General features: G+C 38.3%; 1 protein-coding gene across 2 annotated transcripts in view; it reads right to left on the bottom strand.

Annotated features, from left to right (window-relative positions):
* Positions 1-14,011, bottom strand: part of LOC126187413 (exocyst complex component 4) — a 282,045-nt gene extending 268,034 nt beyond the window's left edge. Inside the window, exons 1-2 of one of the 2 annotated variants that reach the window (XM_049928481.1) lie at positions 13,923-13,993; positions 12,590-12,718 (exon numbers count right to left, since the gene is read on the bottom strand). Coding sequence is in view for 1 of the 2 variants with exons in the window: in XM_049928480.1 (XP_049784437.1) it covers positions 13,923-13,982 (60 nt within the window). In the remaining variant the exon portion in view is untranslated. Of the gene's footprint in view, positions 1-12,589; positions 12,719-13,922 lie in introns of both variants that reach the window. The other variant, XM_049928480.1, reaches the window with a different exon arrangement.
* Positions 14,012-15,350: the final 1,339 nt, after the last annotated feature.

The raw sequence follows: 15,350 nt of genomic DNA, 5'->3' as shown, positions 1-15,350 counted from the left end.
ACCCACAAGTCGAAACAACAATAAAAACTATCAACACAATCATACACAACAAAATAAATGAAAACACAACTATGGAAGAGTTACAACTACTGGTTTATATAGGAGCACTCACTACACTAAATATACACACTAGGCAGAGATCAGAACAAACCAACACACAGAAGAAACGCACAAAACCAGCATGGCAACACAGGTTACAGATCAGAATAGAAAAACTGAGAAAAGACATCGGACAGCTAACACAATTTATAAGAAATGAAATATCAGACAAAAAACGAAAAAGGTTAGGTAAAATCTCACAACAAGAAGCAATAGAGCAATTAGATGAAAAAAAGCAGAAATTGCAAGCATTGGCCAAACGACTTAGAAGATACAAAAAAAGTGAAAATAGAAGGAAACAAAACCAAACATTCAACACAAACCAAAAGAGATTTTACCAAACAATGGATAACACACACATTAAAATAGACAATCCACCAAACATAACAGACATGGAACACTTCTGGAGCAGCATATGGTCAAACCCGGTACAGCATAACAGGCATGCACGGTGGATACAAGCAGAAACAGACGCATACAAGATGATACCACAAATGCCTGAAGTGATAATTTTGCAACATGAAGTCACCCGAGCAATTAATTCTACACACAATTGGAAAGCCCCTGGAAATGATAAAATAGCAAATTACTGGCTAAAGAAGTTCACCTCAACACATTCACATCTAACTAAGTTATTTAACAGTTACATTGCAGACCCATACACATTCCCTGATACACTTGCACATGGAATAACCTATCTGAAACCTAAAGATCAAGCAGACACAGCAAACCCAGCTAAATATCGCCCCATAACATGCCTACCAACAATATACAAAATATTAACTTCAGTCATCACACAGAAATTAATGACACATACAACACAGAACAAAATTATAAATGAAGAACAAAAAGGCTGCTGCAAAGGAGCACGAGGATGTAAAGAGCAACTGATAATTGATACAGAGGTGACATATCAAGCTAAAACTAAACAAAGGTCCCTACACTACGCATACATTGATTACCAAAAAGCCTTTGATAGTGTACCCCACTCATGGTTACTACAGATTTTGGAAATATACAAAGTAGATCCTAAATTGATACACTTTCTAAACACAGTAATGAAAAACTGGAAAACCACACTTAATATCCAAACAAATTCAGATAGCATCACATCACAGCCAATACAGATTAAGCGTGGAATATACCAAGGAGACTCATTAAGTCCTTTCTGGTTCTGTCTTGCTCTGAACCCACTATCCAACATGCTAAATAATACAAATTATGGATACAATATTACTGGAACATATCCACACAAAATCACACATTTGCTATACATGGATGATCTAAAACTACTGGCAGCAACAAATCAACAACTCAACCAATTACTAAAGATAACAGAAGTATTCAGCAATGATATAAATATGGCTTTTGGAACAGACAAATGTAAGAAAAATAGCATAGTCAAGGGCAAACACACTAAACAAGAAGATTACATATTGGATAACCACAGCGACTGCATAGAAGCGATGGAAAAAACAGATGCCTATAAATACCTAGGATACAGACAAAAAAATAGGAATAGATAATACAAATATTAAAGAAGAACTAAAAGAAAAATATAGACAAAGACTAACAAAAATACTGAAAACAGAATTGACAGCAAGAAACAAGACAAAAGCTATAAATACTTATGCTATACCAGTATTGACCTACTCATTTGGAGTAGTGAAATGGAGTGACACAGACCTAGAAGCACTCAATACACTTACACGATCACAATGCCACAAATATAGAATACATCACATACATTCAGCAACAGAAAGATTCACATTAAGCAGAAAGGAAGGTGGAAGGGGATTTATAGATATAAAAAACCTACATTATGGACAGGTAGACAATTTAAGAAAATTCTTTCTAGAACGAGCAGAAACTAGCAAAATACACAAAGCAATCACTCATATAAATACATCAGCTACACCATTGCAATTTCATAACCACTTCTACAACCCTTTAGATCACATAATATCAACAGATACAAAGAAAGTAAATTGGAAAAAGAAAACACTACACGGCAAGCACCCGTATCATCTGACACAGCCACACATCGATCAAGACGCATCCAACACATGGCTAAGGAAAGGCAATATATACAGTGAGACGGAAGGATTCATGATCGCAATACAGGATCAAACAATAAACACCAGATATTACAGCAAGCATATTATTAAAGATCCCAACACCACAACAGATAAATGCAGACTTTGCAAACAACAAATAGAAACAGTAGATCACATCACAAGCGGATGTACAATACTAGCAAATACAGAATACCCCAGAAGACATGACAATGTAGCAAAAATAATACATCAACAACTTGCCATAAAACATAAACTAATAAAACAACACGTTCCCACATACAAGTACACACCACAAAATGTACTGGAGAATGATGAATACAAATTATACTGGAACAGAACGATTATAACAGATAAAACAACACCACATAACAAACCTGACATCATACTCACCAATAAAAAGAAGAAATTAACACAACTAATTGAAATATCCATACCCAACACAACAAATATACAGAAGAAAACAGGGGAAAAAATTGAAAAATACATCCAACTGGCTGAGGAAGTCAAGGACATGTGGCATCAGGATAAAGTCGACATTATCCCAATTATACTATCAACTACAGGAGTCATACCTCACAATATTCACCAGTACATCAATGCAATACAGCTACATCCAAACATATATATACAATTACAAAAATCTGTAATTATTGATACTTGTTCAATTACCCGAAAGTTCCTAAATGCAATATAACATATACCATACAGTTACAAGGAAGTCACGCTTGACCGAGGTCCGCGTCACGTTCCATTTTTAACCAGACTTAAGTCTGAGAAAAAAAGTCAATAATAATAATAATAATGCACTGAGATAGTACTTAACAGCATGCAGTTATCAGACTTAATGTTGAAAGGCATAATTACTGGGACCATGGTGACAACACATACAAATAGTAGCAGAGTTTGGACATCATTTGCAAAGCACTTTGCTAGTCCTACTGGTAACGTAAGGCCCTAACAAAATGTAATGGATGTGAACGAGGCAAGAATAATAGTTGGTACTAATCTATGGGACCACTGGAGGAAGGTACAAAGAAAACAGGTTTCGCATCTAGTAGGTGAAGTGGTGCGAATAAATTCACGCCCACAATGTGTAAAGGGCTTCTTCCAAAGCTGACCAGTCTTCCATTTCTACGACTGTAGTATGTAAGTGAAAATGTTATCTAGAGATAACCGCTGCAATCACTGTTGATGATTAAGATACCAGATACCGTACCACCTGGGCTACATTTACCAAATAAAAAATGTATGCCTCAACCCAGGATCGAACCCTCGACCTCCAGCATGATAACGCAAAACTTTACACACTGCACCAACTGCACAGCGCAACCAAGATGTGCTGACAGAGGTAGTCACCATACATGTGGTTACAGCGTTGCCAGATTGTCACTCTTTAACGTCCTTTTTCTGCCGGATACACTTGCCAGACGAAATTTTGGGAGGGACTTTTTTTATCGCTAGCATGCAAGGTGTCGCACTGCGAAGCCCGAGTGCGCGAATTTCGCTTCACCCTGTATATAGCAGTATCATGTTTAATGCCACACATGCTCCTTTAAAGACATCAAGTTTTATTCTTTTCTTGAGGAGTTTTCCCGGCTCCCACTGGTGGACTCAAAAAAAATTCTTCCTCTAATTCTCCTTTGAGAAACGCAGCAGTCTTTACATCCATGTGGTGGATAAATAAATTTTCTTTTGCAACAAGGAACAGGAGAATCTTAAAGAATCACATTCACCACAGGTGAGAAAGTTATTTAATAATCTACACCCTCTATCTGAGAGCAGCCGTACCTATTAAATGAGCTTTAAAATTTGGTTTTGTACCTTCTGGGTTTTTAATACTAAAGACCCAGCTCATTAGTAATGGTGTCTTTCCTTGTGGTGCATCAACCCATTCATAAGAATCATTCTTGGAAAAAAACTGTAATTCGTTTTCTACAGCTTTCTTCCAAATATCTGAATTTGGACTGACCAAGTTTCTTCAACTGCAGAAGGTTCATTGTTGAATGTTTTAACAGCCATATACAACTCAAAATCTGGATATATCATTGGTTTTATTGTAAGTGTTAAATGCTGTAAATTTACATTGTCTTCTGTTGGTGTTTCCTGGATCTCATTATCTATTCCGTCTTCAGTAAACACATCTGGTTGTTCTTGAACAACTTCTTCATGTCCTTTAGTTTCTAAATTTACTGATGCCTTTGCATGATCTTGGTTATCTTCTTCAGTATTAATATCTACACACCTGCTTTTTCCAATTTGTTTCATTTTCACCAGATTCTAAAAATATTACATCTCTGCTAGTTATTATCCTTTTGTTTTCAGGATTTATAAATGTATAAGGTTTGGAATCTTTACAATATCCAATAAATATATATTTTTCAGATTCAGAGTCCCATTTCCTTCTATGTTGTTTGGAAACTTGTACTGTGGCCTTATATCCAAAGATTCTTGAACCAGGAGGCTTGTTTGATAGACCTTTAGTAGGCTATCTGTTATTTAGATATACTGCAGCTGATACTGCTTTTGTCGAATAACATTTCGGTAATCCTGCATCCTTTACCATGCACCTTGCTTTCCCTACAATTGTTCTGTTAGCTCATTCTACTACTCCATTTTGATCAGAACTACAGATTTATTGACATATTTGGTACCATTGTCTGATCTGATAACTTTTATCTTCTTACCCGTCTATCTTTCAATCACGGCACGAAAACTGGTAAATATTTTACTCACTCTATCCTTGGTTCTAAGGAAATAAACATGGGTATATCTTGAAAAACCACCAATCAAGATAAGGAAACAACACTACCTTCCTAGAGATTCTTCTTCCATGTATCAGCTACAAAGCTCAGTAGATCTATTTTTACTTGTTTTAAACAGTAATCTGGCTTGATTTCCTCGTATACAAATTTCACATGGTAAGTTACCACTATTACTTTCCTTTATCCCATGGCCACATCTTTTAACAAGGCCATACTTTTCCTATTATGGTGTCTGAGTCTTAATTCCATGAAAAAACTTTTTGCATGATATACTGGATAACTATTTTGAAGTTCAAGAACATCTAATTTATAAATACCCCTTTCTTTACTTGCTGTGGCTATTACACTGCCACTCTGATCAGTTGTTTCTGTATATTTAAATCTAAAGTTACCTTGTTGCCCTTATTCACTATTTCACTCACTGAATGCAAATTTGCAGTAATATTCTTCACATCATATACATTATATATTGTAATATATTGTGATTCTCCATTGACATTCAAATTAAAGTTTATCTTTCTAGCCATTTCACACTGTCCTAAGTAGGGTATTCTTGTACATTCATAATATCTTGTAATATCTTGATTTTTATGCTATCATCATCTGTAATTGCTTTCCCTGAACTCTCTAAGCCCTTTATCATGGGGGAATACTTATCAGGTAGTCCAGCTAGTAACAAGATACCAACCCATTCTTCAGCAATGTCGAATTCAATATTTCTTAAACAATTCGGAATGAAGATGATTTTACTTACACATTCATCAACATTTTTACATTCATCTAAACGTGTGGCGATAAGGTCATATACCAAACATACTTTCCTGTTGAACCTCCCTCTTCTTAGACTATCCCATACTTCCTTTGGCATGCTGGTCTTTTTTACATGAGCATAATTTACATGACTGACTAGAAGAATTGATTTAGATTGTAACAATGTGTAGTAGAAAAATGAAATAAAGTGTAAGGTGTTATTTTTTAATGTTTCTTCATGTTGACTGAATTTTTGTGCATATATAGAAATGCCAGGACTTTCAGTTTTGTATCCAGTTACTGTCATTTTGCTATGCTTGGGTATGTCAATATTACTGTACAGAGTGTTACTGCTCTGTTTTGTTTTGAACATGTGTATTTCAATACCAGCTGTTTCAAGAAATACAATTAGCATGACTGGTGACCCAATAACATATTCCAGAATATGTCCCTGCAATATACTTTCTTCCAGGAGTGCTAGCTCTGCAAGTTTAGCAGAAGATCTTCTGTGAATTTTGGAAGGTAGGAGGCGAGGCACTGGTGGAAATACAGCTGTGAGGATGGGGCGTCAGTCATGCCTGGGTAGCTCAGATGATAGAGTACTTGCCCACAAAAGGCAAAGGACCCAAGTTCAAGTCTCGGTCCAGCACACAGTTTTAATCTGCCAGGAAGTTTCAATAACACATTATCTGGTGAGGAGGATGGGATAGTAAGTCAACTTGTACTTTGGTACCATGTTCTTTGAACATGGCATACGGAATAAAGAGAAAGAGGAACCAGACATGGAGGACGGGGGGAGGGGGGACTTGGTACAACATTATCACTTAATTTTGAAAATTACATTTTTCTTTCTGGGATAATACAGTTAAGGAATTGAACACAGGTTTGCAGAAGCAAACGAGAATGGTTAAAAACTTGTATATGAATGCACAGCATTAGGGTGGTGTTCAAAAATATACTTTCAGAAAATGTCATGTTAAAGAAGAAAAATTATAAAGAGCAAGTGAAGGCAGATGAGATAGAGATGAGGTGGTAAGAATTTGCAGAAGACCACAGCAAGAAGATGCATCAATAACATCCAGTTCCTCAAAACCTATGGTACCAGGAAATATCAGTAGGTAAAGTACAGTTATCTTAAGAAACACATCTGACAAAAATCAAAATACAACTGTTCATGAAGTTTAGGATTTCAGAAAATGTGTTCCCATCAGAAAGTTTTACACAAAAACTGCAGTGAGAGACAACTGACCAATCACTACCTTCAAGTTTTCAAGACGAGTTGTGCTGCATCAAAGCTGAATTTGGGAACTATTTTGTTTCACATACTGTAAGATGGGGAAATATCAGCCATGGGGGGTAAATTCATACAGGAACAGCATAATTCTCTTCTTACATTAGTGTTAATTAATGCAAGTTGTTATTTCACGTTTGCATTTTGCTGTTTACACCTTCCATATTGTCAGGCACATAAGAAAATACATTTTTGCACTTGGAAGTTGGGACAGAGGTGTGTATAGCAGTTTTCCGTGCAGTGTACAATTATTGTTAGTTATCTTCACTGTGCTATAAGAGAAAAATGCCAAGCATAAATTCTTTACAATTTATTTATTTAAATGTTAAGAGGGAAACGTGAAGGTAGATTGTCCATGTATCTCTCTTGCACTATGTCTGGTAAACTATTTACACATATCTGCATACACTGAGGGAATATTGGACAATGACGCAGACTTGTAAATGGAGTTTTGGTGATCTTCCAATGGGCAATTATGACACTCAGAATCTTGTAAAAGTGGTTGCTGCTATAAGATCAGAAAAAACTGTTGTACAGAAATGCATCAAGCAAATACAGCAAATCACATCGAACATTAGAGAACAAAGTTAATAATACAAACACTGCAATGATTGAAGGGCTTTCTGTCTTATGAACCATTGAAATGAACTCACTTGTCCATGGTGTTTTAAGTGCTGCACTTTGGGGTTCGTAGTGAAAGGATATCTCAATGCTTGTGGATGAAGGAAAAAATATTTTCTTATAAAATGTTAAGAGCAGCATGGTTGCATCATTCTGATATATTGAGTGTCTGGCTATCTGAAAACATCAAATGGCAACCTGATGAAGTGAGTTATGAGACAGTGAAGTCCTACACTATGTGATCAAACTTATCCAGACATCTGCCTGAAAATGACTTACAAGTTCGTGGCACCCTCCATAAGTAATTCTGGAATTTTGGATGGTGTTGTCCCACCTTTAGCCTAGATGACAACTTTCACCCTTGCAGGCATACATTCAATCAGGAGGTGGAAGGTTTCTTGGGGAATGGCGACCCATTCTTCATGGAGTGCTGCACTGAGGAGAAGTATCAATGTTGATCAGTGAGCCCTGGCACAAAGTTGGCATTCCAAAACATCCCAAAGGTGTTCCATAGGATTCAGGTCAGGACTCTGTGCAGGCTAGTCCATTACAGGGATGTTATTGTCATGTAACTATTATGAACAGGTGGTCAATTGTGTTGAAAGATGCTATCGCCATTCGTGAATTTCTCTTCAACAGTGGGAAGCAGGAAGATGCTTAAAACATCAATGTAGGCCTGCGTTGTCATAGTGCCATGCAAAACAACAAGGGGTGCAAGACCCCACCATGAAAAACATGACCACACTATAACACCACTGCCTCTGAACTTTACTGCTGGCACCACACACTGGCAGATGATGTTCACTGGGCATACCCACACCCTGCCATTGGATCGCCACATTGTGTACAGTGATTCGTCACTCCACACAAAATTTTTTCACTTTTCAATTGTCCAATTTTTACACTCTTACACCAAGTGAAGTGTCATTTGGCATTTACTGGCATGATGTGTGGCTTATGAGCAGCCGCTCGACCGTGAAATCCAAGCTTTCTCATCTCCCGCCTAACTGTCATAGTACTTGCAGTGGATCCTGATGCGGGTTGGAATTCCTGTGTTTCCACTTCACTATCACATTGGAAATAGTGGACCTACAGATGTTTAGGAGTGTGGAAATCTCGCGTACAGACGCATGACACAAGTGACACCCAATCACCTGACCATGTTCGAAGTGAGTTCCGCAGAGCACCCCATTCTGCTCTCTAACCAGTACCTTTCCTTGTGCACATATAATTCAGTCTTGTACCAACTACTTATAAAGTAAACATGGTACTTATAAAGTATACTTGAATATATGTAGAAAAATCATCTATGAATATCAGGAAATAATAGCTATTTCATAGTGATTTATTCTCCATAAGTCCACAGATATCTGTATGAATGAGTTGCAAGACTTCTTTAGACCAGCTTTGACTTCATTTAAATGGCAATCTGGCCTGCTTCCCTTGCAAACATACCCCACATTGTACAGTATTCTTTCCATAACTTTCCATCCCAGTTGCCATATTCTTCAATAAGACAATACTTTATGTATTCAAATGTCCAAGTCCCCTATGTCACAAGAAACCTTTCGCAGTGTAAACAGGGAGACTTCCAGTTTCAGCAGTATCTTAAACTGTGTTTAATTTGTAAATATCTTTTACATTAGTAGCAGTAGCTACAATATCGCCACAAGAGTCAATTATTTTGGCTCCCTCTATAGTAAAGATACCCTTGTTACCTTTCCTTAATATTTTGCTTATGGACAGCATTGGTTGCAATATTCCTTACATAATGTACATCATGAGCACCAACAATTTGTTTCTCCACACTCAGTAGCAAATTAAGATCAACCTTTCCTGCGAGTTCACATTTTAACTTAGACCCACCAACTGTGGAAATTCCAGTGCCAGTCCTTGAGTGAATATCCTACAAAACTGATGGAGCTTTAATAATATGCAAAGATGCTCCTGAATCTAGAAACAATTCTGCATGATCCTCACTCAGTTCACTAAAAGATAAAAAGCAGGAAATGCCTTACCTTTACGGGTGGTTTTCTCTCAGGACTAATAGAATTAACATGCTTGTTTTCACTATACTCAATATTTTGTTATACTGTGATGAAAAATGTCCACAGTTACGGTATCAAACATTTTACTGGCTGCTCCTTATTCTCCTTCTTATATTTAGGTATAAAACTGACACTGTTTCTATCTTTGGGTCATATGAAACTGGCTCATTTTTCATACTCTGTAGAATCTTTACCTTCATACTCACATCAAAGAAAGTTTTGCATCACCCTGGTTCCCAGAACTCCTGAAGATAGATGTTGGCTGTGCATATTGTACCACAAACACAGTCCCTTTGGCTGTTCAGAGATGTCACTAAATCCATCTAAAGAGGTAAATAACCATGCACGAGTAGCAACTATTAGACAGAGGGGGTCTGACAGGAAGTACACAGCTCGTGTTGTATGTAGTTCAACCATGCCTAGACGGTCAATACCACAGTTCAATCACGTCCAAACTGTTACTTTGTGCTAGGAAGGGCTCTCAACAAGGGAAGTGTCCAGGCGGCTCGGAGTGAATCGAAGAGATGTTGTTCGGACATGGAGGAGATACAGAGAGACAGGAACTGTTGGTGGACATTCCTCGCTCAGGCCACTCAAGGGCTACTACTGCAGTGGATGACCACTACCTATGGATTATGGCTAGGAGGAACCCTAACAGCAACGCCACCATGGTGAATAATGCTTTCGTGCAGCCACAGGACGTTGTGTTATGACTCAAACTGTACTCCTAACATGATGAGGTCCATCTTTGCAACCACGACACCATGCAGCACAGTACAGATAGGCCCAACAACATGCTGAATTGACCTCCCGGGATGGCATCACATTCTCTCCACCGATAAGTGTCGCATATGCCTTCAACCAGACAATTGTCAGAGATGTGTTCAGAGGCAGCCTGGTCAGGTTGAATGCCTTAGACACACTGTCCAGCAAGTGCAGAAAGGTGGAGGTTCCCAGCTGTTCTGGGGTGGCATTATGTGGGGCCAATGTACAACGCCGGTGGTCACGGAAGGCGTTGTAACAGCTATATGATACGTGAATGCCATCCTCCAACTGATAGTGCAACCTTTTCAGCAGCATATTGGCGAGGCATTCGTCTTCATGGACAACAATTCGCACCCCCATCGTACACATCCTACAAATGACTTCCTTCATGATAACGACATCGCTCAACTAGAGTGGCCAGCATGTTCTCCAGACATGAACCACATGGAACATGCTTGGGATAGATTGAAAATGGTTGTTTATGGACGACATGATCCACCAACCACTCTGAGGGATTTACGCCGAATCACCGTTGAGGAGTGGGACAATCTGGACCAACAGTGCCTTGATGAACTTGTGGATAGAATGCCATGACAAATACAGGCATGCATCAATGCAAGAGGATGTGCTACTGGGTATTACAGGTACTGGTGTTTATAGCAGTCTGGACGACCACCTCTGAAGGTCTCACTGTATGATAGTACAACATGCAATGTGTGGTTTTCATGAGCAATAAAAACGGTGGAAAGGATGTTTATGTTGATCTCCATTCCAATTTTCTGTACTGGTTCCAGAACTCTCAGAACCGAGGTGATGCAAAACTCTCTTTGATGTGCGTAATATCCTCTGTAATGTGTAATCCCAAACCCGAAATCATAGCTGAGTATTTCTCTGGTAGTCCAACTAACAATAAAGTGCCAATCCGTTCTTCTGCAATTTATGAACTAATATTCCTCAGACGATTTGAGATTGAAATTATTTTACTCACATATCTGTCCACATTTTTGTACTTGTTCAATCTTGTAGTTACCCGCTCATGAAGTAATCCTACTTTTCTGGTTAAACCTCCATCTTCAAATGCATTTTTCGGAAATACGGAAGCGTCCGATCCCAACTGTCTGCTTTGACCCATGACGTCACAAATATGGCGGAAACAAAAACAAACACACACACTTTCCACAAGAAGCCTAATGACACTAACGGGACAAGCGCAGGAAATGGGGTGTTTTGGGTGGGGGGCAAACTAAATATAAACAAATTTAGACGCCTTGCGTAGCTTGTAAGTGAAGACAGCCATGCATGAATACCCACCTACCTCCCCAGGGGTCGTAACCCCTGCAACCCATTGAAGATAAAGATGCTTCAGTAGGTGATTAGTGTTTTTTGTCTTTTGAAAAAAAAAATCTCACGGGATAGAACGAACAGATCAGAAAGATAAATATAATAAACTAAAACAGAAATTCGAGGAAACATAATTAAAATAAGTAATAAGTGTTTTTAAATTTAAAAAAAAAATCTCACGAGATAGAATGAACAGATCATAAAAGTAAATAAAATAAGATAAAACAGAACTGGAGACAGCCACACTCAAACCAAACTCCGCGCCGTCATGACGTCACACACGACAACACCCTTACGTCACGGGTCAAAGCAGACGCGTGGGATCGGACGCTTCTGTCGACCGCATTTTTCAGTTTGTCCCATACCTCCTTTGCCACCTTTTTTACGTGAACATAATTTATTGGACCAATCAAAGGGATTAGTTTTAATTTTCACTTCCGATCCTTAGCAGAATAATTTGATTCCATTGATTTCAATGTACTATTTACGACTTCCCACAGCTCATCCAAATGCAAACACACCTCAGCGGCAAATTTCCTAGTTGTATAATTCCCACGACCTACGAGCCGCTCTATTTGCAGTATCTGTGGTTGCACTTCATATTAACAGTCACTTTTATTCAATGCGCACACAATCCAACTTTATACGAACTTCTGTTCACTTTTGTGCAAAAACATGTCACTGGGAAATTTATTATTACACTTTAACTCAGTGCTTGGTGCACTACCTGTTGGATTCTTTGATGAGTGAAATGGTGTGGAAAAATTGTTTAGGGACAAAATAAAACTCACATTCTATTAACATATGAACACATTTTACATGTATGGTACGCACATGATCTCGCTGCCAGTCAACACCCACAGAATTTCTTTTCACAGCAGTTTAATGCACTCTGCACAGAGAGTCCTGTGTATGAAGATTCTAAGTAGTGCCAGCAGAGAAGTATTATGGATTGATCAGTTTCTGTACACAAGAAAAGTCTTAGATAAGTTCAATATGGAAAATTGTAAACCTATTTCTACTCCTATGGAAAATAATGCAAAACTGCCAATAACTGATGATGACAAGAAATGCAAGGAAAGTGTACCATATTTGGAAGCTGTAGGAAGTCTACTGTCCTTAGCACAGACTTCCAGACCAGACATTGCATTTACCACAAACGCAGTAAGCAAGTTTTGCAATGATCCGAGAGACAAGCACTGGACGGCAGTCAAGAAAATAGTCAGATATTTCAATGGAACTGCTGATTATAAGTCAAAGTATTTTAAAACTGACAATGTAAATTCGGAAGGATATAGTGTCGCAGACTGGGGAATTGAGCTGGAAAGCAGACACTCCATCACTGGAAGTTGTTTTAGACTAATGGGAGGATTGATATCATGGTCATATAAGAGACAATGAACTGTTGCTTTGAGTACTGTAGAACCTGAATATATGGCCTTGTCCTCCACTATTCAAGAAGCTCTTTGGATCCGTACACTGATGAGTGAAATAGAGACTCTTCCAACATTAAAGCCAATTGTGGTATTTTGTGACATTATGGAAGCTATTAAACTTGCAAAAAGTAATGACACCAGTGTAAGATCCAACCATACTGACATAAGGTATCACTTTATAAAACATCATGTGGAACAGGGAAATATAATCCTCAGATATCTATGCACAGAAGAAATGTTATAGGATCTCCTAACCAAGCCTCTCAGTAACGACAAATTTCAGATGCTGGTGAAACATTATGGTTTAACCTCGGATATATAGTGTTGAGCATTTGAAAAATATTTGTTCAAGAGGGAGTGTTAGGGACATATGAACAAACATTTTCCCGTGTGCATAGTGGCGCACAAGATATGACGTGCAGAGTGCATTAGACTGTGTGTAATATACATGTTCCGTGTTTGTTGATGATAAACGAACACGAGAAAATAATTATTACTACCTATATGTACTATTGCACACCTGTAAGATCATGTGTATGATGGCTTGTTATGGAAAATTATGCATATACGTTCACCATTCCAATTCTGGGTGTCAAAATGTAAATTATCTTAAATGATCTAATTCCCACTTCTCCATAAAACTAACACACAAATCAATATGTCAATATTTGTATTAAAAGGGCAACAATGTCAAAGTTTATTTTCTTTTAAGTAATTACCAATGATCTTACCGTTTCTTTAGCATATTTTACGCCCCTAGGGGGCTTGACAGGCGGCTCCGGCATTGCCATGACAATACCTACACAAACAAACCAAACACTATCACTCAGCCAAAGATTTTCAATACATATATGACATTGTTGGGGGATAAGTCAAGATATGCAAAGATATTGAAGGTTACAAATTAATGATCAACTATAAGGTGAACGGTGCAACTGGCGTTCCCTTGAAATAGACCTAGAAAATATAACGCGAACGTAAGCAGTCTTATTAGTGCAGTCTTCCTTTGCCATTCTATGGTTTCGTCAACTCGTAACCTTACAACGTAACCTAGCACTTGAAATGTCACCACAAAACAAAAAATTGACGGATTTCTGCCGAACGCCTATTGTAGCTACTCATTGCACACATTTAATATTTATTGACAATATTAAGGTGACTCAACACGACGCCTCATGTTCAACTTTACGCATGCGCATAAATTTCTAACAGCGCATCTACGCATGTGCATGCATACTTTCCTGGACTGAAGGCTTTGGTGACAACCTGTCACGCATGTGTCATCGCGCGATCAACTTATTACTTACTGCATGTCAACTGAGTTCACGCGCTGTCCGCTAGGAGCGCTAACATGTGACTACTCATTGCGCCGTGCGCGGACATTCCATGGTTTGCGAGTGTTATAATCTAGATTATCGCATTGAATAACAGAAATATGTCGGAGAAAGATGCACCAACAATCTCAAGACCGGCGGTACGGCTACCACCGTCCTGGTCTGACAACTCCACGTTATTGTTCCTGCAGTTTGAGGCGAGCTTCCTTCGTGCCTTGTTACGCCTGATACCACCAAGTTTCCTTTAGTAATTAGCCAACTGGATCATGTTCAAAGCCGGTGGAAGACAGAAAACATCTTCCGAAATTGTAATAAATGCTTTCTCTGAGAATTACTTTGAACAATTAGTTCTTTAGCCCACACGAATTGTAAATGGTTGCGAAAATACACTTGACCTCTTAATCACAAATAATCCTGACCTAATAGAGAGCGTCATGACGGATACAGGGATTAGTGAACACAAGGTCATTGTAGCGAGGCTTATAACAATATCAACCAAAACCACTAAAAATAAACGCAAAATATGTCTATTTAAAACAAGAGATAAAAATTAGCTTGATGTCTTCCTAAGAGAGAGTATACATTCCTTCCAAGCTAATTATATAAGTGAGACCAGATATGGATCAAATTCAGAGATACAGTATCGGCAGCAATAGTTAGATTCATACCGCATAAGTTAATAAGAGATGGGACTGATCCATCAAGGTACACGTCAGAACACTGTTGCAGAAGCAACGAAAAAAAAACATGCCAAATTCAGAAAAACGCAAAATCCCCAAGACTGGCTAAGTTTCACAGAAGCTAGAAATTTAATGCGCACGTCAA

This window comes from Schistocerca cancellata, chromosome 5, assembly GCF_023864275.1.
Source record: "Schistocerca cancellata isolate TAMUIC-IGC-003103 chromosome 5, iqSchCanc2.1, whole genome shotgun sequence".
Taxonomy (NCBI): domain Eukaryota; kingdom Metazoa; phylum Arthropoda; class Insecta; order Orthoptera; family Acrididae; genus Schistocerca; species Schistocerca cancellata.
Note: the sequence above shows the minus strand (reverse complement) of the source record. Positions and strands in the feature narration are given on the sequence as shown.